Here is a 25,526-nt window from a genome sequence, read left to right as displayed (position 1 = left end):
ATTGCCCGGGCTACAAGAACTTTGCCTTGTTGGTTAGGGGTGAACATTGTTTGTCACTTGACATGGGACAAACCATGGTTATAAATCCACCAAAGGCAACTCTTGCTGCAAGGTCAAAGTTGGGTGTACTCTCCGGTAGGCAGAGGGGTCTTCAAGGGTTTTACCAACCAGAGGCCCGCTGAGATCTGATTCTCATTGTTGCAACATAACTAGTGCACAGCCCCTTTCTTTTTTTAACAAGTCAGCTCAAGCTTAGTTTGTCTGGCTTGGCCTCATTTCATCTTGTCACAAGCTCAGGACTGAGCTCGAGCTAGAAATGAATCTAAACAAACCAAGTTAGAACAGCCCGAGCTCGGCATGTTAGAAACGTTTAACCAGCCTTAGACCGAGAAATGAACACTTGAAATGCAATGTGGTTAAATGCAACAAATGGAATATCGGAGATGGTTAAAAATCAGAGAAGTTTAATCCCAGTTTCACAAATAAGAAACAAATCGCACTCGTGCCATCCTGCAAACAATTGAATATGAATGCACAAGTTCAGTCTCCCATAGAGAAACATGGTCAGAAAATCTTGACATTATGTTACAATGTGATCACTGAATCAACCAAAGGACTAGTGGAAGCTCTATGATGCTGCTAATTATATGGTCAGGTCTTGCAACAGAGTTTGGTATATCAGCAAGCCCATGAGCGTTCACCCATACAGTAGCCAAGAAATCAGCATTCCTTGCTCCCAAAGTAACACAATCAAATGAATTGAAATGATTATTTGAGGCATCAAAGGTCAGTGGAGTTTGAGTACACATTGGCAAGCAAGCAGTGTATTCCGAAAATTGCTTAAAGAGTCAAAAGCAAACATCAAGTGTATGACATGTGTGCAATGTCAGAGGAAGCTATGCGTCAAAAAGAAAATGTGAGATTTTTCAAAAACTTTGAAATGTATAGGTTGCGGAAGAATATCCTGGGAATAATTTTCAAACAATATTCTGTAATCCTGCAATCGGTTTCCCTGATAAGTTAACCAAAGTCTTTCCATCATCCTAACAACTATTGAAATTTATAGGTTGCAGAAGAATATCCTGGGAATAATTTTCCAACAAGATTCTGTAATCCTGCAATCGTTTTCCCTGATAAGTTAACCAAAGTCTTTCTATCATCCTAACAACTATTGAAGTAATAGCCGTGGAATTGGAATGCTGGATTGCCTTCCATGACAAACTTGCAAAAAGTACAGGTCGCCTTTTAAGAGATTCCCTAGGTTCCAAAAGTAGACAAAAAGTTGATTAGTACTCCACCACTCTCATAAGATTTATCAAGTACTTAGGGACACCTAAAAATACAAGGTACCAACATGATATTTTATTATGCAGACATAGCAAACACCCTCAAGAATGGCAGCAATCTTGAAAATATAAAACCAGTTTTACAATTACATTAGCTTTTTTATTTTGGAGGAAAACAAAGTCAAATACACTTTTCAAAAAGTACATAAAACTGCTTTAGTAATTTTAGATTGAAAAGTCAGCTAATTTTTACTCCAAAAAACAACTTCACATTTTTTTAAAAGTGCCACAACTTTTAAGTGCTTTGGTCATTTTAATCAGTTGAATGGGGCTGACATTATAAAGAGAAAAGTTTTGTGCTTGTTGAGTAGAACCTCTTTAGCAAGCATTCAATAAGTACTCTATGTTGTGTCCATCACAATACATGCAAAGCACAGATAAAGTTATGATACATACTTATTACATATATAATAAATACAAAAGTCTGACAATAATACCTGAATATCAGTTTTCAGATTGTCACCCACCATGATAAACTCGTCAGGTTTGCTTCCAATAAGTTCACATGCCTTCAGGAAAATACTCGTGTGGTTTCTCATGTGCTTCCTCTATCAAGTACAAAAAAAAGTATGTCTCTCTCTCTCTCTCAACAAAGGCACTTACAGACCTCCACCAACAAGAATAACGTCAAATAGTTTTGAGGCTTCAGCAGCTCCAAGCTTATCTCGCTGGACCTATAGAAAAAACATTGAACCTAAATCACAAATGCATGCCTTTTTGTTTTCCACTTTTTACATCATCCATGGATACTTCACATCATAAATGATTGACTTAAAAAATTAGATAGAAGGATGAACCTTTGGGTGTCCATTGGTGATGACGCCAGTTTTAATTCCGTGATCTTGTAATGCCCTGACCATCTAAATTGAATAATGTTGGATCCTATGAGAATTCAGAAGCCCCATTATTTGGCATAATACATAACAGTTCATAAATCACATCCTCATCACTCAACTAGTCTGAATAGTTCACCAGCCTGCATGTTGGGATGCCTGGTGCATATCAGCGTTCCATAATCAGGAGCCTGATTTATCACTTTATTTCTAACCACCAATTCCCTATGTAAAGACAACAATCACATATTCTAAAGAATTTCTGTCCAATCCATCCCACTCAGTAAAATAAGAAACTCTATCTGATAACCAATGTCAATACAACAGAATAAAGCACTTAATGGTAACTCTCAGCATACATGGATGCCACAGGTAACACGCTAATCAACTAAAACAAAGTGAATTGGCTAGCCATTTGTACATGAGCATCATAGGCTATCGAAAATATTCCTTGGGGAATCGGGCGAAGACTTGAACTACACACATACATACCTTTAACGAAAGGTAGAGCCAACAGAGATATAGAAACTGGTGCTATTGCAGCTACACCTCCCGCTTTATCAGGTATACTGCGAAGAATGGCATGGATCGGTAGGAAATACCATTCCGACACAATATGTGGCGGGGTGGGCATCAGATTAGCAGGTAAATAATTTTCGGGATGCCTCAAAACATTAGGAGCATAAAAAATCCAAATGGAAGAAAAGATGGCAGATGCTACCCAACCTACTACATCCTTTTCCTTTACATAAAAATAAGGGTAAGGAGCAATTTTATCCAACTCAGAATGTACACCCAATGGATTATTTGATCCATATTGATGCAGGAACACAAGGATACCCAATCAGATAAGTGGTGCACAATGCCATCTGGATTAAAAATTTAGCACATAAAGTTGCTAGCATAGAATACCTACATAGATTCCCAACAATAGATTCTAAGTTAGGAGCATGAAAACAAGGAGAGGGACATAAAAGCAAGAACATCATAATCTGAAATAACCAACTTTTCTAAACCACCTACGGTTTGTAACAGAGCAGAGCTAGCCTTCTCAAATGATGATCAGGCAGCAGAAAAATTGGAAGACAAAGAACCCAAATTGTCAAAACAAAGTAAAGTTTATAACAAATAAGGCTTGAGAGCACACATGCAGATTTTATCATGAACTAAATCACAAATGGTATAAACCACTGAAGGGATTAATTGTCAACCTGAAATGATTCTGGCAGGCAAGGTGGCATGAAAACATTTCAAAGCCATACAAACCCCAACAATTTCAAATGAATTACAATGGTGAAAAAGATGCACAAGCAAATAACCAAGGAAACCATTCAAGTGACATGAGCATCCTTATTAGAAAACCACTTTTATTCGTCCAATTCTTATCACTTCAAATTCCACCACCACAACCACTGCCATTATCCCAACCACAATATACACAAAAAAACATCAACATGATTTGACACATATCAATCACAACCCACCTGCAAAAGGCTACCAAGTAACCGCAGTTTCACCAAAATGGAAAGGCATAGCTAGGATTCATGTGAGGGGGGGGGGGGCAAACAGGGGTGTAGCAAAAAAAATTGGTGTGATAGTCGGGGGTTCGGGGGCAGCGCCCCCAAAAAAAATTTTTTTGAGATAAAATAAAAAATGGCTACAATTATTAATAAAAATCTATTTCATATGGACAAATCAAACTATTTGTTGCAGTCTTTCTCAATCTCAATGGAAAATTCTTAAACATTATCTAATGACAATATATAACACTGGTGCGATAATTTGAAGTTCATAACAATGCATAAATTTTATTTACGACAAAATAAATCAAAATACAAAAATACCAACTAAAATAGACCCTGACGATTACCCGCAGCATAAAATTCATCTATAAGAGAATCTATAACTAAAGTCATAGTATATTCTCGTTCGATGTGCAATGTCATACAGTCAGCAAGAAAACCGTCGTCCATTTTGTTACGAATTTCCGTCTTCACATGCTTCATCACTGAAAATGCTCGTTCTGTAGTGGTCGTAAAAACTGGTAATGTCAATACAAGACGAAATAATCTAGTTAGCATGACATAACTTTATGACCTTCCACTTGCAACCAACATTTGATACAAATCAGGTAGAGTAGGTGCTTGAAATCGAGGATCAGAAACCACATCAATCTGATAATATTGTAACTCTGCTTTCAAGTAAAATATATCTTGTGGTGTAAAATCTTGAGGATAGAACTTCTCTGCAAGCTTGCAAATATCAGTTATATTAAAATATTCAAATGAGTTTCTAGGATCCAATGTCGCACTGAGAGAAAGAAGTTCGATTGATGTGTCATTAAATCTAGTATTTAACTCCACCAACAAGAAATCTATAGCTTTATTGAAAACATCAAAATGATAGTGATGCTCAACTGAGGGATACTCGCGCCCACGGGATCGACCAACCATATATGAACCACTGAAGTCAGGTAGGCAAATATCATTTGTTGAACAAAATGATGTTACCTCTTGAAGAAATTCTCTCCAACCATCTTCTCTCAAAGCTTGAAGCACAGTCTTTATAGTATAGACAAATCTCATAGCAATCAAGATATCTTGATTTTTCTTCTGAAGGGCCTGACATAGAATTTCAGTAATTGCAAATATTTGATTCATCAAATGCAAGACAAATACAAATTCGAAACTTGTAATGCAAGTGTATGCACCATCAACTTCAGCCTGAAATCTAGCACTTGGAGAATTTTCAATTAGGCACTCAAATACTTTACATATTGCAACGTACATATCCATCAAGCTCTTTACAGATTCATAATGAGAACTCCAACGAGTAGCTCCAGCTCTATACAAGTTCTCAATCTTATTAGCCCCACTTTTTGTCGATCATTCCCCAGTTTCTAACAAATGCTCAATTTCTTTTCTATGTGCAGCTTTCAACTCACCAAAACGCTTAGGCGAAGAAGTAATAATGTTAACAACAATATCCAAATGAGAAAAGAATTGCCAAATGTCACGAACATCCTTAGCTGCAGAAACCAATGTTAATTGCAAACGATGAGCAAAACAATGAACATAATATGCATAAGGACAATCCTTCATAAATAAAGCTTGAAGCCCATTCCAAGCACCCCGCATATTATTAGCACCATCGTACCCTTGTCCTCGCATATTCTGAATTTGAAGGTTGTGACTACTAAGAATATCAGAAATTTGATTTTTCAGATTCAACGAGCTAGTATCATTAACACTTTTAATTGCAAAAAATCGTTCTCTTAAAATTCCCTCTTCATTAACAAACCTCAATACAATGCACATTTGTTCTCGTTTAGATGCATCTTGTGCTTCATCGACAAGGATACAATACGGTGCATCTCCAACTTCATTACGAATCATACATTGTACTCGGTTTGCCATAATGTGCAAAATCTCCCTCTGGATATCTGGAGAAGTGTATATGGCATTTCTTGGAGCATTAGCCAAAACAACTTCACCACCATCCGCATTCATTTTTTCAGAATAATCAACCAGTTCAATAAAATTTCCACGATTCAATGAAGATAAAGATTCATCATGGCCCCTATATGAGCAACCTTGGAGCGCTAACCACTGAAGAGCTAACATTGAGGTTCTTGCTCTCAAACGAGCTTTCTAACGTTCCTCTTGGGATACAACATTCATCACGAAAGTTGGATTTGGAGATGGAATATGCTCGAGTGATGAAGAAATGGTTGGAGTAGGACTTGGAGTTTCCTCGGCTTGTCCATCCGAAGAGTTGTCTAACTTCGAAAAAAACGATAACAAGTTTTTTCTTTTCTTAGTGCTCGAAGATTGTTCGCTTTCCATTTCAAATTCTACAAATAAATAAGATACTACATGAGCAGTTGAAAAGCATATTGTAATGGAGGGGACTCAGGGGAGAGTGATGCAACTCGAAAAGAAGTAGGGGGTGGCTCTCTGTCGGGGATGATGCCCCTCCTCTGCAACTCGAAAAGACGTAGAAAGAGAGAGCAGGGAGGGGACTCAGGGGAAAGCGATGCAGCAGGGGGGCGTTGGCTCCCTGCCGGCCTCCCAGCAAATACGATACAGAGGGAAAGCGTCGCCGCAGGAGGGGGCATCGCTCCCTGCCGACCTCCCGGCGACCTGAGAGAGGCATAAAGGAAAAAGGGGCACGGCAGGGGGCCATCGGCCTCCCGCCGGTCATTCGGCAGCACAGAGAGGCACAAAGGGTGGAATCACCGCAGGGATGCCCGTCGGCTTCCTGCCGGCCTCCCGGCGATCGCGATTCAGAGGGGAATCGCAGCAGGGAGCGCCCGTCGGCTCCCTGCCGGCCTCCCGAGTCCCCGACGCACGCATAGAGGGGGAAATATGAGGGAGAAAACAAAGGGAGAGAGGGACAGAGAGACGGCTTACCTGGATTCCGCCGGCGTCGTCGGCTGCTGCAAGCAGGGAGCGAGAGACGGGGGAGAAAGGGAATACGTAACGGAGCGAGAGGCTGCGCTTGAAAAGGAAGAGGAAGAGATCGGGCCGTGATTTAAAACTCTACCGGGTTTCGGGTCCGGGTCGGGTTCGACCCCGGCTTCCGAGGCAGGACTGGGCTAGCCTGCCCCCCCCAGCTCCGCCTTTGACTGTTACACAATCAATCACACCCACGATCTTTATTTGTTTTAGGACACAGACAATAACTATATTGAGCAGTGAAACCATATAACTATCAACATATTATAAACCAGACGGAGACAACACAACGCGAGTTCCAAACCACATGGATGCACATCCTTTGTCGTGGGTTCAAGTTGCCTCTAGGGGTGCAAGCCGGTCAGATTCTTTCTTATCCAAATTTGAATCCAAAATGCAAACAACAAATCCAAATCTGATATAAATCTAATGACGTAAGGTTGAATCCAAATCCAAAATACAAGTGATAATATTGGATCCAGAAAAAAATAGAACGAAAAATGTGAATAAATCATATTTTAGTCCGAAACAAAATATTTATCCGAATTGGATCGAACATATCACTACAAGAAACCTATGGATTAGCGACAACCTAAATCCGTCGCTAATCCGACGCTAATCCGTCGCTAAACTGTTTAGCGATGGATTAGCGTCGGATTAGCGACGGATAACTTTCATCGCGAATTTTTCGACGCTAAGTAGTGCCACAACTTATCCGCCGCTAATTCCGTCGCTAATTTGCGATGGATTAGCGACGGATATGATCCATCGCTAGTCCTTCGCTATTTTAAATTAGCGATGGCTAATATCCGTCGCTAATCCCTCGTTAAATTAAAAAAATAAAAATAAAAAAAATTGCTCGCTGCCGGTGCGTTTTCCAGCAGGAAGCAAATTTTTTTGTACAGAACCGGCGTCGGGACGCTCTTCCGCAGCGAGCCAGTCACGGCTGGAGACGGGATCCGGTGAGGGAGACGGGATCCGGCGAGGGTCGTAGTGGAGACGGGATCCGGCGAGGGAGAGGCGGAACAGGCGGTGAAGACTGCCGAGGGGCATCGCCGGGAGGAGCGGTCAAGGCAGGCAACGTAGCTAAGGTTCACGGGGGAGAACTTGCAGGAGGCGTCGGGCTGGATGACGACGCGGAGGATGGAGGTGCCATTGGTGCCCGAGCAGTCTCCACCGAGAGGTGCCTGAGAATGGAGGTGCTGTCGGGCTGGACGACAAGACGGGGACAAAGGGATCGCTGCAGAGCGGCTGTAGAAGTTGTGCGTGGTGCGAGAGGTGTCGTCGGGCTGGACGATGAGACGGGGACGGAGGGATCGCTGCAGAGCGGCTGGAGAAGCTGTGTGTGGTGTGAGAGGTGCCTGAGAAGGTCGATCTCCGTGGTGTGAGAGGTTGTTGCGCATCGTCAGAGGAAGGTGGGGATGGTTTAAATCGAACGGGAGGAGGGAAAAACAGAGGGAAGAAAATTTTCGAACGGAGGGGGGGGAGGGAAAATTTTGCACCTCAGGCGAGACGGGTTCAAATCGAAAATTAGCGACGGAATTTTTCCGTCCCTAATCCGTCACTAATTAGCGACGGATTAGGGACGGAAAAATTCTCTTGCTAATTCTGTCGCTAATTTTCATTTTTTTATAGTGTTTTGGCGACAAAAAAACGTTGTCGCTAATCCGTCGCTAATTAGCGACATATTTAGCGACGGATATATTTCCGTCGTTAATTTTGCAAAAATTTCAAATGTTAGCGACAAATAGTTTTCGCTCGCTGATCCGTCGCAATTTTGCGACGGAAAAAATCCGTCGTAATATTCCGTCGCTAATTAGCAATTTTCTTGTAGTGTATCCAAATCTGAGCTTAATATACATTAGGATTTTACTTAAACTATCTAAATCCCGAAATAAAATTCAGACTTGAATATTCAGCCATATCCGATCAATTTTCTGCCCTAGCTGGGTGTATTCTTTTTGGCAAAAAATATGTCGAAGTACTAGGTGTGTCACGGGCATAGAATTTTTTGCAAACCTGCAACGCGCCAGACTGCCCAATGGTCAAAGGCCGTGCACCAATACTTTTCCGTGTGCTAAATTATTTTCATTGGTTTTGCATAATACCTCGTGCACAGCTGCCTAGCAGATGCTAATCAAGCACATCTTCAAATGTGAATTTTATCTAGTCCATGCCATTTAGTTCATAGCCGTCTCATACCAGCTATCACTTTCGAAAGAACATAAACTTGTCTTAGCCTTGCATGTCATCGAGCGTATTGCGACTTCATACGCACAACACAACAAAACCTTGTCACTGAAAGATCAAGACCTTACAGCCTCCAGTCCGAACCAGTTGATGATTGAACATCATAACGAAAATCACCACTCAGACTCATTCATCAGCACTTGAGCATTCATTCGCCTAGCCTTAAGTCATCATACTGGGTTAGAACCACCTAAGGTGATCTCTGAGAGAATTAGTTCTAACCCACACACATCCAGTGCAACCAAACGTTCTTAATCAAACAACACTCTACGTTCATACCACTACAGAGCGATGCACTAACAACTATCACTGCATGTCACCGATCAAGCCAACTTATCCTTCGAGCTATGCACTGCTCATGCCCTAATTGAAAGCTCGATTCGGAAAGGAACGATGACAACCGTTATATGAAAAAAAGGCAAATTTTCATTAATGTTGCAAACACTTAGTTGATGAGCTGCGTGTTTTTCCAGAGTATGGCGAGTGGCCATCGTTGTCATCTGTAGATGATCGTGATGGGGCAAAAATCTACGTCCACATATCTCCCCTATCACCAAAATATGTGCAATAAATGCACGTACTACTAGCAGTTTTAGGTCAGCCTTCTTAGAATTTAATTTAATTTATTATTTTCAACTAACAACCTGCAGACGCCACGCCCCTTCAAATCACCTCTGACATCTAAAACTTTGAATGACAAAAATGCCCTTTTCCGGGTATGGTGAAAACGGATTGGATTTGGATTAGCTAAATACATAAAAATATCGGATCCAGGTCCGGTCAGAATAGCAAGAAAATTTATAAAAGTGGCATATCGAATCCGGTCCATTTCCATCCCTATTGTCAGGAATGTCAGGTGCCAATACATGCTCCCTAGTTTAGAACATGGATATGATTGGGACTGCTCCATATACACATTTCACGTAGGATAGCTACATCTAATTGGACCCATGTTTGGATCCATATTAAAACCATTTGCATTTAACATTGAAAAATTTGTAACTGACCTACACTTTTGATTGATTTAACTATTGTGCTGCAAACCTCAACTATATATATTAACATGTGGTTGGTTCTTTTGTGACACATACCCATGTGAAAACCCATATTATGATTGGTATCAATGTGAAGCTCCACAATATGTTTCAGTTGGGTACTTGAAACCATATCTAGGAAAACAGACAGAATGGGTTTGGTAGGATCAACTGATAGGTTACTGTTTCACACTTTCCGGAAGCACCTTCCAGGTCCAATTTGCCAAAATAGTTGGACCTGTTTCGGGTTTTAATAACCTAATTAGTTAAAAGATCCAAACCATTAACATGCAAACTCAGAACCAGATATAGGACCCGAATCTCGTATCGACTCCAAATCTTATTACCCCGTATTCTATTACGGAAGACTCAACCAGATCAGAACTGAATGTAATGACCCGGCATGATCTACCCTTTTTCTTCATTGTCATAATTATCGCCGATAGTTTGAAAACATCGCTATCCTATCATGATTTTAAAAAATAATATATAATGAAAAATGTTTTTTATTGTGTTATTAATGCAATAAATTGAAAAATTTTGTAATGTTTTTATATTATGTGCATATCCTTTTTATTTTTATATACCAATAATAATCTAAAAATTTACAAAAAAAAAACTATTTTTTTTTAAAATGTCGCAAGATTTTCCTGAGTAAGAGATATGTGTCATTGCCTTTTCTCAACCTAACCAACTTTTGCACAAAAGGGTTTTGGCTTAGTGGAATAGGGCCTAGATGCCGGGTCTAGAGTCAAACCCTGAGGGCATCAGCCCTTTGCACATTAAGCCAAAGCAAGGCTCTCCTTGGGGAAGTAGATCAGGTAATGCTAAACATGACCTTTTTCTTTTCTCATGCCAACATCGTGGCCGTCTTTTTTGTATTTTGAAAAGTTGAAAAGTCAACGGAACAATTATATGCTACGTGGCATTCATCCAAAATGCAAACAGACGGCCAAGATGTTAGCATGAGCTCATGTTCAGCAATGACATAATCTGCTTCCCTCCTTGGGGGTGAGCTACGGTTTCACATTGTGGAGAAGCCCAGGTCTCTTACTTTGAAGGTGATTTCTCAATATTTCATAGGAAAAAAAACCCTAACAAACTCTTAACTCATTGTTTAAAAGGAACAAGACATTTTAGTAATTTCCTCAAATAGAATGCAGAAAATTAAAGGATTTGAATCCACTTGCCTATTTAAGATACCTTGCTCCATCAAATGCTACCATTAACTCCCACCATGCCACCGCTCTTTCTTTCTCTATTTAAACCCTAACCCTAATTCTATACACACACATTACTACTGCTACTACTACTCTACTACACCTCATGGCAGCTACTAATTCCTATGTTAGAATGTCCTCCTCGTCCATGATGATGGTGGTGGTGGTGATGATTGTGGTGATAGCGGTAGCAGTGCCGAGAGTGGGGGCTGCCGTGACATGCGAGGCAGTTTTTCAGCTGCTGATGCCTTGCATAAATTACATAATGAGGGGAGGGCTTGTCCTGCCCTCCCCGACATGCTGCGGCGGTATCAGGGGCCTCAACTCCGGCCTCAGGCTGCGGGCCGATCGCCAGACGGCTTGCCTCTGCCTCAAGAACCTCGCATCTCGCTACTCCGGCATCAACTATGGCATTGTCGGCTCGTTGCCTACTAAGTGTGGAGTCAACCTCCCTGCCATCTTCCCTTCCGTCGACTGCAAGTATATCTATGCCTCTCTTGTGTTATATTATCATACCACACACTAGTTTCGTCTCTAGCTACATATCTCTCAAGTATATGCATCTATATTTCTGAGATATTCAATGGTACAGTAGACGACTGATACAGTACACTGTTGTTTCCACAGCAGTCCATCTTTGACTGATTGATGACAATCATTTTTTTTTTACACACATGACAGCATTTTATGTGAGCCCTCCACTATGTAGTTGTGGGCTCCCATGCAATGTTGTCATGTGATTGGCTAGTGTCACATAGGCCATGGCACTTAGCCCCTCCTTTGATCTCAACTTGTTTTGATAGTAATCGGTGAATGTACTTTGCAGGATGTACTGAACAGAGCTGAGCACCAATGGTGATGGTAGTGGTGGTGGGTGAGGAGACTTGATTAACAATGTTTTATGTTGTCCTTTTAAATGTTTTGAGCAATAAAATTGTTGTTACTTTCCCTTAATTTGCACATTCTGCATTGAAATTGTAGCATCCAAAGTTTCATGCACCGGTCTGCATGGCTGATAAACAAAACATATCCATTACAACCTAAAAAATTATTGCATACTCACTGTAATAACCTGAGAATCTCGGGCCGCTGCAGGATCCGATCATCAGCGATGTCATAGTGACCAATAACACGGTAGCATCACGGGTCTACTGTGTTGGATCATATTTCGAATCACGCAGTTTCACAATCAACATCATGACATAAAGCAGAAAATACAACAGTATGAAAATCATGATTGACAGTCGATCAAAACAAGAACAGGGAGCAAGCATGACGGTTTCCGCATAAAACCAAAATCCAGACAACAGCATATGAACAAACAGATGCATAGAACAAAATAAAAACAACGAAAGCATGTTAATACTGTGTAAAAAGCTAAGGCATATGAAAGTACTCTCCTTATAGAAGATTTGCCCCCACATACAGTGCAAACAGGGTCCGATGTCCTTCCCCCAGGATACAATAGCCTCTGCGATCTAAATCGGTGCACGCCGATGGCAGATCGCCCTTCGAAAACAACCTCAGGAACTACAACTGCAGACCTCACAGTTTTAGCAAAGCAAGAGAGAGAGAGATGATAGACTATACATCCGTCCCCTTGGAACCTCTCTAACCACGTTTATATAGACGTGAAAGAGATCTGTTCGAAAGGACATGACTCTTGAAGAGTTGCCCATTTTGAATAGACATGACCCTTGCAAAGAGTTACCAAATTTGAACAAGTGTGACTCTGCCAAGGGTCACCAGTTTTGAATGGGTGTGACTCTGCCAAGGGTCACCAGTTCCAAAAGGCATGACTTTTTTTCTTTATATAATCCAAGGAAAAACAGAAAATCAGGGCAAAAGGATACATTGGTCTTGATTGGATATGGCCCTAAAGGGCCAATTACCCGAGCCCGAGCCCGAGCCCGAGCCCGAGCCCGAGCCCGAGCCCGGCTCGACACGGCAGGCGGGTGCGCGCGCGTGTGTGGTAGTCATCCCAACCCCTTGTTCTTAGGAATAAGTGTAAGAGTTTACATAAGGGTTATAAAGCCCACAACAAACTCAAACACCACCAATATGAGACTATGCCACACAATCAAAACCAAACTTTTTCCAAAAAAGAAAAACACCCTACGTTTCTTCTTGGATTTTTCTCTCTCCTCCCTTCTTGCACTTAACATTCTCTCACAAAATCAAAGAATGAAACGGGAGGAAACCAAGATGCAAGATGGGATAATCTGCAGCAGGACATATCATGCTTTCAGTAATGGTACCTGATCATGCATATAATTCAGGGTTTATTAACATTTAAATATGCATGATTTTATGAAATAATGTTTCAAAAACTCAATTTTATGTTAGTTTTTGAGTAAATGTGCTAAAATGATTTAAAAACAGAAAATGCATGAAAAATAGTTTTATTTTACATTTTTATACATATTTTAGTTTTTTTTATAAGTAGTTTAGTTTTAGTTTGCAATTAAAATGAAATAAAAAAAAATAATATAGAAAAATATTTTTTCATTTTAAGTGTTTGTTTTGTTTAGAAAAGAAAAATTAGTAGAATAGTTTTTTTTAGTTTCTTTATAAATAAGTTTTGATTTTTGAAAACTTTATAATAAACTAGTTTACATAGTTTTTGTTTTTTTTAATTGAAAAAAAAATTATTATAAAATAACCAACCCGTTTACACGGTTTGGGTTTTTTGAAAAAAAAAATTGAGAAAATAATAAATAAACCGGCTGAACCGGTTTGAATTTTAAAAAAATAAATAAACAAACTGGCTTGAACCGGTTTGCATCTGTTACAAACCGGTTCAAACCGGTATGTTGTTTTTAAAAACCCCAAAAGCAGAAAAAATCGGGCGTCTCCCCATTTACGCCTGAAACCTCTCCCCTTTCCCCTCTTTTCCCTCTCTTCTCTCTTTTCTCACCTTTCTCCACCATCGCCGGTGGTTTCTGACCTCCTTCTTCCCCTTCTCCCTCTTGCTCTGTTCAAATCCAACCGGCGGTGGTGGTGCTGCAGTCCGGCGACGGCGCGGTGTGGAGGCCGCCATTCTTTTCTAATCCATCTGGTAAGTTTAGAACTTCTTCTCCTCTAGTTCTTCTTCTTCTTCCTCCAGTTCTTCTTCTTCTTCTTCTTCTTCTCCTTCATCTCTTCTTGTTCTTCATCCGATTTCTTCTTCCGATCTGTTTTTGTTTTTTTACTTCTTCTTCTTCTTCAATAAATCCTATTTTTCTTCTCCTTTCTTATTCTTCAAATCTTCTTCTGATTGGTTGTGCTGTGTTAGTTCTGTAGAAAAGAAAAAAAAAACGAAAAAACAAAAAGAAAAAAAAAAGAAATCGATGGATGTTGTTTCAGTTTATGTTTTTTTTTCATCATCCGATCTTCTATTTTGTATTTCATTTGTAGTTAAATTTGTTTTTGATTCATATTTTGTTCTTAATTTGTAATTCGTACATTAGTTGTTAATAATTTCCTGTTTTTACTGTTTTCATAATGTTTTAGTATAGTTTTCTGTTTTTACTGTTTTCATAATGCTGTTTTCATAATGTTTTAGTGTAGTTTCCTGTTTTTACTGTTTTCATGATGTTTTCATAATGTTTTGATGTTTTCATAATGTTGAGTTTTAATGTTTTCATAATGTTTTTATAATGTTTTCATAGTTGTCTAAGAATATAGTTTTTATTGTTTTCATCATGTTTTTCTTCTGAATTTCTGTTTGATGTCTCATTCAATTTGAATTCTTGTTTTTCATTCATTACATTTTTTTTTCCTGATAACTGCATTTCTATTTGTTACTTCTCTTCGTAGTCTGCATATTTTGTTCTGTCATTCATTAGTTCTGGTTTTTATTTTGATTTCATTTACTTTGATTTCCTGCTTTTAATTTTTCCTTCATTTTCCTATTCTTGTTAAGTAAACTGTTAGTTAAGTGCTTGTAATCAGTTAGTTAGATTTCTTTCATATTTCTAGCATGTAATTAGTATTTTTTTAGTATAATTCTACTTCTATCTCTGGTACTGCTCGTGTTCATTTGAATTATGCGGGATAGCACAGGATTGGAGTGGAATTGATTACATGACACGAAGTACGAAGAATAAAGTTTTGTTTTACTTTTTAGTTTAGAATTAGAAATTTGAAATTGGGTTTGTAAATATTGCACTTTACGCCCTCTGCGAAGGGTATTCATTTGTTGTAATAGCTAGTTGTTTTTACTTTTCTGAACATTTTACATTTCAATAATTCGGCAATAAAGAATAGTTTAGACTTGTAATTGTTTGAATACAACATATTCCCGTTCCCTGAGTTCGACCCAGTCTCATCCACTAGTGAGAACCGGTTTTTATTATTTGATGTCTGGTTTTCACATATTTTTCATTTAAAAATCTTTTCAAAATTACAACGATTTAAAAGAAGACATCAAATTTTTGGCGCCGTTGCCGGAGAACGACGTAATATTAGTATTCGCTTTATTGCCTAGTGTTTGTGTGCATTTAGGTTTAGAACCACGTATGTGCATATCTTAGAGACGAGCTTACTTTTCTGCACAGCCCACGTATTAGGATTCCCTTAGAGGTGACTGTGTACGATTGGTACCGTACACATAGATTTTATATTTCTTATGCATAATCTCTTTTATGTGTAACTGCGTGGTGTTTGTTTAGTTTTGTGTTGTTTTTAGTTCACTCGCTTTGTGGTTTGCGTGGTTTGGCCGCTTAGTGCATTAGTTAGGTAGAAAACCAAAGTTAGGACGTGTGCTACACCGGTCTACTCTAAGGTGTACGCAATGGCTGACGATCATCAATTGATCCGTCCTTTGAGGGAGTACTTCATGCCAAATACATATACTCCCACCTCCTGCATCACGAGACCTGATGTAGGAGCGAGCCATTTTGAGATTAAGGCCAGTGTGATTCAAATGTTACCTTCGTTTTATGGCCTTAGCAATGAGGACCCATATCGTCATCTCGACGAATTCCTTGAGATTTGCTCGACTGTGCGAATCAATAACTTTGGAGATGACGCTATGAGGTTAACTTTGTTCCCATTCTCTCTCAAAGATAAAGCCAAACACTGGTTAAAATCTCTTGAGACGGTTCGTATTACTACTTGGGAAGGAATGCAAAGAGAATTTTTAAAAAAATACTTCCTAATTGGTAAAACGAATCAGTTTCGTAAAGCTATAACCAGTTTTTCTCAAATTGAGGGAGAACAATTTCACGAGTCTTGGGAGAGATTAAAAGATCTTCTCCGCAAGTGTCCCCATCACCAGGTGCCTCGTTGGCAGTTGGTGCAGTATTTTTATGACGGGCTTACTGAAAAGCATCGTCAAATGGTTGATTCGTCTTGTGGGGGCACTTTTATGCTCAAAAGTGAGGATGAGGCGTGGTCTCTATTCGAGACCCTGAGTGAAAACACGATGCATCATAACTTGTCTTCACGGCTCGATAGGACTACATCTTTGTCTAGTGGTCCTAGGAAGGTTGGGATTTTCGAAGTTGGGTCCGAATTAGAATTGCGTACCAAGGTTGACCAGTTGACTAGGAAGTTAGATCAATTCCTAGCCAATTCTTCGAGAAATCCAGTAGAAAGAGTGTGCGAGCTATGTGCTAGCCCTGCACACTGTGTTACAGACTGTCCGGCAGCACCATTATATCCTGAATTCGTTCAGGAGCAGGTGAATGTTGCCCAAGGTTTCGCTAAACCCATGCCTGATTCATTTACATCCTCATATAACTCAGGTTGGAGAAACCAATTTATTTCCCCATCCCATCAGCCCTCCCAGACACAGTATAGACCCAGTAACCCTTCATAAGGTTACTCGCATCCTATATTTCCACAGGTTCATCCCCAGTATTGTCTACCTTCTCCTCAGGAGCCCATTCCAAGTTCATCATTTCAAGAGAAGATGTTAGAAGCTTTTTCTGATATCAAGGCCACTCTGTGTTCTCATACGCAGTCAATAGCCAAGCTAGAGACTCAAATGGGACAGTTAGCTCAGACATTGAGTAGACAAAATCAAGGGAACCTTCATAGTCAGTCTGTTGTCACATCCAAGGGAGAGGATTCCATGTTATTTGACTTGCAACCTACTTCACATCATGAGCAAGTCAAATCTGTTACATCCCTTCAGTATGGGAAGGCGTGTCACTCCACTCAGGAATCGACTCATGAACCTCATATCATTTCTACTGACGAGTCGATCTCCATGATACCTCAACAGAAGGGGCCTTACTCACAACATACATTTTCATCATATAAAGCCCTATTTTCTCAGCCTTTAGGATCACCAATTTTTAGTAATCAAGAGGTACAGATGCAGAAGGTGCTTGACCAAGTCAAGCCTGATCATATTCACCACTTGTCTGAAGTAGCATTCATTGATACTCGATCAGTCCTAGACTCTTGATTCTTGACCAGTCTCTCAGATGAGACTAATCTCTGTTCTTCACGTCGAGAGAGTTATGATCATACAGTTAGAGGTAGACGGGATGTAAACACAGTGCGTAGTGTTACAGATGACACTCTTTTCTTTATAGAGCCCGGTTGAGTCTGACTTCATGTCCATTGATCTCATGGACGATGAAGGGTTTTTCCAGGGATCCGTCTGGCTGGGGACGTGAAACTTAGCGCTTTATGGGAGACAACCCATATCTTGTAGATTTGTTTAGAATTTATAGATTTTATTTTGTTTTTACTTTTTCATGAGTTTTTCATGTTCTTTTTGTTTCTTTCATGAGTTTTGTGTTTTGTCATGTATACATTGCATTTATTACATTCATAGAACATGCATTTTTAATTCATGTCAGGTCATTCTACTCTTTTCCCTCATTTATTTCTCTCATGTGCATTCACTTAGTTTCATATAAGCATGGGGGAGTGCCACTGGGACAGTGTTATTCAAGCATGGGGGAGGGTGTAGAATGCACACCTTGATATTTCTGTTTACGTTCTTGCACATGTTTACACATATTTCATGAAAAGTAGATTTTTAAAGAAAGAGTTTAAACTTATATGAATGTTATTTCAAATTTGATGTTTTTAAAGGATTTTTAAGCCCCACGAAAAAAATTTTCTGACATAGATCTAAAAATTATGGTTGTTTATGCGGATTTCAAGGAAATGATGATAGATACATGTTAAAGTTTATTTTGAATCATAAATATGAATATGCACAGTTCTATTTTTGAAAAACTAAGCAAATGAACAAAAGTGTAAAAAATGAGCTCAAAAGAAAAAAATATAGCATGTGTTAGGTTGTTTGGATAATTCCACAATCCTGAGTAGATGGAAATTAGATGTAAGTTGAAACTTTTAATTCCATTTCGGAAAAGGAGAGTGGAAAACTTTGTAATCCTACGTAACTGAGAACAGATACAAGTTGAAATATTTGACTCTCAAGTTATAAAGGTGAATGAAGGAAGTCACTTTTATGTCTTAGTTGATATCTTTTGATATATATTGAAAAAGTATAGAAGATATTGACATTGCACAAGGCATAAAAGCAGACCACACGCAAGCTATATGAGAAAAATAAGTGCGCAAAAAGAAAAAGCGTGAAAAAATGAAAAAAATTGAGAAAAGAGCTGAAAAAGAGAGAAAAAGTTCAGTGCTTAGAAGTGTGATTGAGAAAACCTGTGTAGAAAACATATGAGTGAGGATAAGTAAATAATAATATGTTTTTATTGGATTTTCTAAAAATAAAACATAAATAACTATGATATTTAGAAAAGTGAAAGAAATTCTTTTTCTGTGGTGGTACATAAAAAAACTCTAATTATATTTTGATTTTGAAATAACAGGAAATATTTGTGAAAATAAAGTCTTTAATTACCTACTGATTATGAGGATGTGTAATATTATGAATACATGACAGAGATGTTTGTAGGTAGCATCACTGCAAACCCTCACGAGACCTTACTCGTCCACTCGGGTAACCCAGGGGTTGAAAGGGCTTGTTACATGAGCTAAATGCAACCGTGATTCCTACGAAAGTGAGTTAGGTGATAGTTTGATTTCTTGCATTTTTCTAGTTTGCTCGAGGACTAGCAAAACATAAGCATGGGGGTATTTGATCATGCATATAATTCAGGGTTTATTAACATTTAAATATGCATGATTTTATGAAATAATGTTTCAAAAACTCAATTTTATGTTAGTTTTTGAGTAAATGTGCTAAAATGATTTAAAAATAGAAAATGCATGAAAAATAGTTTTATTTTTACATTTTTATACATATTTTAGTTTTTTTTATAAGTAGTTTAGTTTTAGTTTGCAATTAAAATGAAAAAAAAAATAATATAGAAAAATATTTTTTCATTTTAAGTGTTTGTTTTGTTTAGAAAAGAAAAATTAGTAGAATAGTTTTTTTTAGTTTCTTTATAAATAAGTTTTGATTTTTGAAAACTTTATAATAAACTAGTTTACATAGTTTTTGTTTTTTTTAATTGAAAAAAAAATATTATAAAATAACCAACCCGTTTATACGGTTTGGGTTTTTTGAAAAAAAAAATTGAGAAAATAATAAATAAACCGGCTGAACCGGTTTGAATTTTAAAAAAATAAATAAACAAACCGGCTTGAACCGGTTTGCATCTGTTACAAACCGGTTCAAACCGGTATGTTGTTTTTAAAAACCCCAAAAGCAGAAAAAATCGGGCGTCTCCCCATTTACGCCTGAAACCTCTCCCCTTTCCCCTCTTTTCCCTCTCTTCTCTCTTTTCTCACCTTTCTCCACCATCGCCGGTGGTTTCTGACCTCCTTCTTCCCCATCTCCCTCTTGCTCTGTTCAAATCCAATCAGCGGTGTTGGTGCTGCAGTCCGGCGACGGCGCGGTGTGGAGGCCGTCATTCTTTTCTAATCCATCTGGTAAGTTTAGAACTTCTTCTCCTCCAGTTCTTCTTCTTCTTCTCCTTCATCTCTTCTTGTTCTTCATCCGATTTCTTCTTCCGATCTGTTTTTGTTTTTTTACTTCTTCTTCTTCTTCAATAAATCCTATTTTGCTTCTCCTTTCTTATTCTTCAAATCTTCTTCTGATTGGTTGTGTTGTGTTAGTTCTGTAGAAAAGAAAAAAAAAAAGAAAAAACAAAAAGAAAAAAAAAAGAAATCGATGGATGTTGTTTCAGTTTATGTTTTTTTTTCATCATCCGATCTTCTATTTTGTATTTCATTTGTAGTTAAATTTGTTTTTGATTCATATTTTGTTCTTAATTTGTAATTCGTACATTAGTTGTTAATAGTTTCCTGTTTTTACTGTTTTCATAATGTTTTAGTATAGTTTCCTGTTTTTACTGTTTTCATAATGCTGTTTTCATAATGTTTTAGTGTAGTTTCCTGTTTTTACTGTTTTCATGATGTTTTCATAATGTTTTGATGTTTTCATAATGTTGAGTTTTAATGTTTTCATAATGTTTTTATAATGTTTTCATAGTTGTCCAAGAATATAGTTTTTACTGTTTTCATCATGTTTTTCTTCTGAATTTCTGTTTGATGTCTCATTCAATTTGAATTCTTGTTTTTCATTCATTACATTTTTTTTTCCTGATAACTGCATTTCTATTTGTTACTTCTCTTCGTAGTCTGCATATTTTGTTCTGTCATTCATTAGTTCTGGTTTTTATTTTGATTTCATTTACTTTGATTTCCTGCTTTTAATTTTTCCTTCATTTTCCTATTCTTGTTAAGTAAACTGTTAGTTAAGTGCTTGTAATCAGTTAGTTAGATTTCTTTCATATTTCTAGCATGTAATTAGTATTTTTTTAGTATAATTCTACTTCTATCTCTGGTACTGCTCGTGTTCATTTGAATTGTGCAGGATAGCACAGGATTGGAGCGGAATTGATTACATGACACGAAGTACGAAGAATAAAGCTTCGTTTTACTTTTTAGTTTAGAATTAGAAATTTGAAATTGGGTTTGTAAATATTGCACTTTACGCCCTCTGCGAAGGGTATTCATTTGTTGTAATAGCTAGTTGTTTTTACTTTTCTGAACATTTTACATTTCAATAATTCGGCAATAAAGAATAGTTTAGACTTTTAATTGTTTGAATACAACATATTCCCGTTCCCTGAGTTCGACCCGGTCTCATCCACTAGTGAGAACCGTTTTTTATTATTTGATGTCTGGTTTTCACATGTTTTTCATTTAAAAATCTTTTCAAAATTACAACGATTTAAAAGAAGACATCAGTACCTTTCGATTTGAACCACTAACTTAGTTGACTAACTTTACCCCCACATGAACGAAGTGAACTGAAGTCTTGAACTTGAACCTTTGGTGTAGGAGTGTCTATTAGCAACAACATGATAAAGGTTCTGGTTGTAATCTTTAGGGGCGGCGCGTTAAGGCCATGCGCCCGAATCTTGTTTCATGAGTGACTTCAGGAATAACCCAATTCCTTAAACTACGGCCACATAGTCACGCTCACATAGGTGGGCTTCTTCAGAGATGCACTACTAACATCTCGCCTAGAAGGCTTTGAACCCATTTTAGAGTTTTAACTCTTCCTTAACTAGCAGCTACAACACCTTTTCAGAGTAAACAGGGGAACAGACACAGATACATAGTATCACATGAATAAGGTGCTACCCAGTTCACCTTACAACTTGTTATTACCACATTGAACCTACTTTGTGGGATCTCCACTCAAATAGGTTGGGTTGCTACTGTAGATGAATTACTGATGGGTTTCAGTCACATCCCCTCTCTGAATTTCAGGACCAATGACTTATCTAGTCCTTTCGTTAATGGATCAGTTGTATTCTCTTTGGATCTAACATAGTCCATAATAACCACTAATTGAGACACCAGTTCCCTTACAGAATTTATTCTGACTTGGATGTGTCTCATTTGCTTTTGGTTATATTTTGTGCTTTTAATCTTTGCTATTGTGGCAATATTGTCACAATGCACATATATCGCAGGAATTGGTTTGCACATTAAAAGAAGTTCCTCAAGAAGTCCCTTTAACCATTCAGCTTCCAATCCTGTGACATCTAAAGCACAGAGTTCAACCTCAAAAGTAGATCGAGACAAGATGGTCTGCTTTACTGATCTCCAGGCGACTGCGCCGCCACCCAAGGTAAATACATACTCTGTCACGCCATAACTCTCAGAGTTCATGGCTATCTAGCTCACATCACTATATCCCTCCAGAACTGCAGGGAATCTCTTGTAATACAAACTCAAGAAAATTGTTCCTTTCAAGTATCTAAGTACATTGTCCAATGCCTTCCAATGAGTGTGATTTGGACAACTTGTGTATCTACTTAATTTTGTCACGGAGAACGAAATATCCGGTCTCGTGCAATTTGCAAGATACATCAAACTTTCAATAATCTGAGAATATCTCAATTGAGACACAAGAACACCAGTCGTATTCTTATGAAGAGGAATAGAAGGGTCATATGAAGTTGCTACAGATCTTCCTTGGTTATAGTTAAATTTCTCAAGTACTTTCTCAACAAAGTGAGATTAAGAAATGACTATTCCCTTAGTCGAACGTGTCAACTTTAAGTCTAAGATCACATTTGAAACACACATATCTTTTATATCAAACTTACTACTAAGAAATGACTTTGTCTCATTCACAATTCTCATATTGGAACCAAATAATAGAATATCATCTACATACAGGCATAAAATAATACAACCATCACTTTTAAATTTGCAATAAACACACTTATCAGATTCATTGACGATAAAGTCAAATGATAAAATAACATTATCAAACTTCTCATGCCATTGTTTAGGGGCTTGTTTTAGTCCATATAATGACTTAACAAGTCTACAAACTTTGTTTTCATTACCAGGAGCCACATAACCCTTAGGTTGATCCATATGGATTTCTTTTTCAAGATCGCCATGCAAAAAGGCAGTCTTCACATCCATTTGATAAACTGAGAGATCATAAATGGAAGCTAGTACAATAAACACTCTAATAGTGGTCATCCGGGTAACCGAAGAATAGGTATCAAAATAATTTATTCCCTCCTTTTGTTTGAACCCCTTGGCAACCAGTCTCACCTTGCACTTGTCAGATATCTCAGATTTAATTACTAAGAACTTATAGGCATAGTTGTTCTCTACATAACCAAAAAAGACAACATCTACGGTTTTAGGACCCAGCTTCTTCCTGTTGTGCTCTGAGACAAGTACTTTTGCAAGGCACCCCCACACTTTAAGGTATTTCAAGCTCGATTTTTTAATTTCTTCTGAGGAACTCTATTCAGAATATGGCAAGCCGTATTCAGAGCATCCTCCCACATATAGGTAGGTAATCCAGAACTCTCAAGTAGAGCATTCATCATGTCAGTTAGAGTTCTATTCTTTCTTTCTGCAATCCTATTAGATTGAGGAGAATATGGAGCAGTAAACTCATGAACTATGCCAACAGTTTTGCAATATTCATTGAGTTTATTAGAGGTATATTCTTCCCCTCTATCAGACCTCAATCTTTTAAGTTTTCTACTAGTTTGTGTTTTTGCTTCATTCTTAAAAATAAGAAACTTATCAAAAGCTTCATCTTTTGATTTTAGCAGATACACATAACAATATTTAATGTCATTATCTATAAAAGTGATAAAATACTTTTTATGATTTCTGGTTAACACTCCATTAAACTCACAGATATCTGTGTGCACCAGATCCAATATTTCAGAATCTCTAACAATCGTATGAAAATGTTTCTTACATTGTTTTGCTTGCACACAAATTTCACATTTTTTAGTTTTATCCATAGAATGCTCATGAATCATTTTCAAGTTCATCATGCATTTCACAGAATTGAAATTCACATGACCTAATTTATTATGCCATAAATCAGATGATTCTATGTTATATACAACTTTAGACAATGAATCAGAAGAAACATCATTTTCTAATTTATCATTGCAAACATGTTCAACACGAAGTTTAAACAGACCATCATCTAAATACCCCTTGCCAATAAAGGTTCCAGAATGTAAAATAACAACTTTATTACATTTAAAGTTAAATTCATAACCCTCCCTAACAAGACATAAACCACTTAGAATGTTCTTTCTAACTACAGGCACATGGTGCACTCTGTGTAAAGATAGAACTCGTCCTGAAGGAAACTTCAGATCCACACGTTCAATCTCTAACACCTTTGCAGCCGTTGAATTGCTCATAGTCACGGATCTGCCTGCAGCAGTCTGGTATGACACAAAGACAGACTTATCAGCACAAACATGCACATTAGCCCCAGTGTCAACCAACCACTCAGTTGGCTCATAAACGTGATAGATTTGAGGGTTAACAGAAACATACCCAGTACTGGTCCCAACGACCTCAGTCACCATGTTGACTTGAGGCGTTCCATCTGTGGTCCCATGAGCTTTGGCCTTCTTGGAAGGACATTCCATAGCCCAGTGCCGAACCACCCCACAGTTCCAGCACGGTTTGTCCTTTGCTATTTTTTGGATTTTGACCTTAGGTTTAAACTAGTTTTTCATTGCAGATTTTGGTTTTTGTCCCTTGCCCTTAAAAAATCTCGTCATCATGTTCACCTTAGGCTGTTCAATTAGCATCACGACCTGTTTCTGACTCCTATGCTTTTCTTCAATGGCAATGACAACCATAAGATCATCTAGGAAATCTTCCCTCTACGGTGCTTGAGAAACATACCGAAGTCTACCCAAGACTTAGGAAATTTCTCCACGATGGTCATTACTTGAAACTTCTCAGGAAGTTTCATATCAGCCTCAACCAAATTATGGAGCAACAACAGAAACTCGTGTGCCTGTTCAATGACTGACTTGCCCTCAACCATCTGATATTTCAGAAACTTGGCAACATAGTACTTTTCAAGACCTTGGTCTTCGGTATTGTACTTCTTGTCAAGTTGATCCCATAGAGCCTTAGCAGTGGTAGACGAGGAACAATATACATCAAACAACGTGTTGGACAGAGCCAACAATATGCAACCATGACATATACTATCATTTTCTTTTCACTCTACAACCGCAGTGACTGCAGCAGGGTCAGGTTCAGTATCAGAGACTGAAGGGCAGTCGAGTTCCAAAACTGACAACATCCCTATCATAGTGAATCAGATTTACATGCGTTGTTGCCAACACTTGAAATTCTGATCGGCAAACTTTTTTGGCATACCGGACATGTCCACTTTTGGTATAAAAGCGAAAGAGGTCGACATGCTTAGAATCTTCTCTAAGACTGTTGGATCATATTTCGGATCACGCAGTTTCACAATCAACATCATGACATAAAGCAAAAAATACAGCAGTATGAAAATCATGATTGACAGTCGATCAAAATAAGAACATGGAGCAAGCATGACAGTTTCTGCATAAAACCAAAATCCAGACAACAGCATATGAACAAACAGATGCATAAAACACAACAAAAACAACGA

At 38.2% G+C, this 25,526-nt stretch overlaps 1 protein-coding gene and 1 long non-coding RNA gene across 2 annotated transcripts; both read right to left on the bottom strand.

Annotated features, from left to right (window-relative positions):
* Window positions 1-916: 916 nt before the first annotated feature.
* Window positions 917-3,127, bottom strand: LOC149846227 (uncharacterized). Its single transcript, XR_016430504.1, has 3 exons — window positions 2,144-3,127; window positions 1,784-2,020; window positions 917-1,257 (listed from the first exon to the last, which is right to left on the bottom strand). It is a non-coding gene; the product is annotated as an uncharacterized LOC149846227 (long non-coding RNA).
* Window positions 3,128-5,064: 1,937 nt separating this feature from the next.
* On the bottom strand, window positions 5,065-5,802 carry LOC149846226 (uncharacterized). The gene has a single exon (XM_089990684.1). It carries the CDS (start codon window positions 5,800-5,802, stop codon window positions 5,065-5,067), a length of 738 nt encoding a protein of 245 aa, XP_089846810.1.
* Window positions 5,803-25,526: the final 19,724 nt, after the last annotated feature.

The sequence above is a fragment of the Nuphar pumila genome, chromosome 2 (genome assembly GCF_984573655.1).
Source record: "Nuphar pumila chromosome 2, dmNupPumi1.hap1.1, whole genome shotgun sequence".
Lineage (NCBI taxonomy): Eukaryota > Viridiplantae > Streptophyta > Magnoliopsida > Nymphaeales > Nymphaeaceae > Nuphar > Nuphar pumila.
The sequence above is the reverse complement of the archived record's forward strand: the minus strand, read 5'-3'. Positions and strand labels throughout refer to the sequence as shown.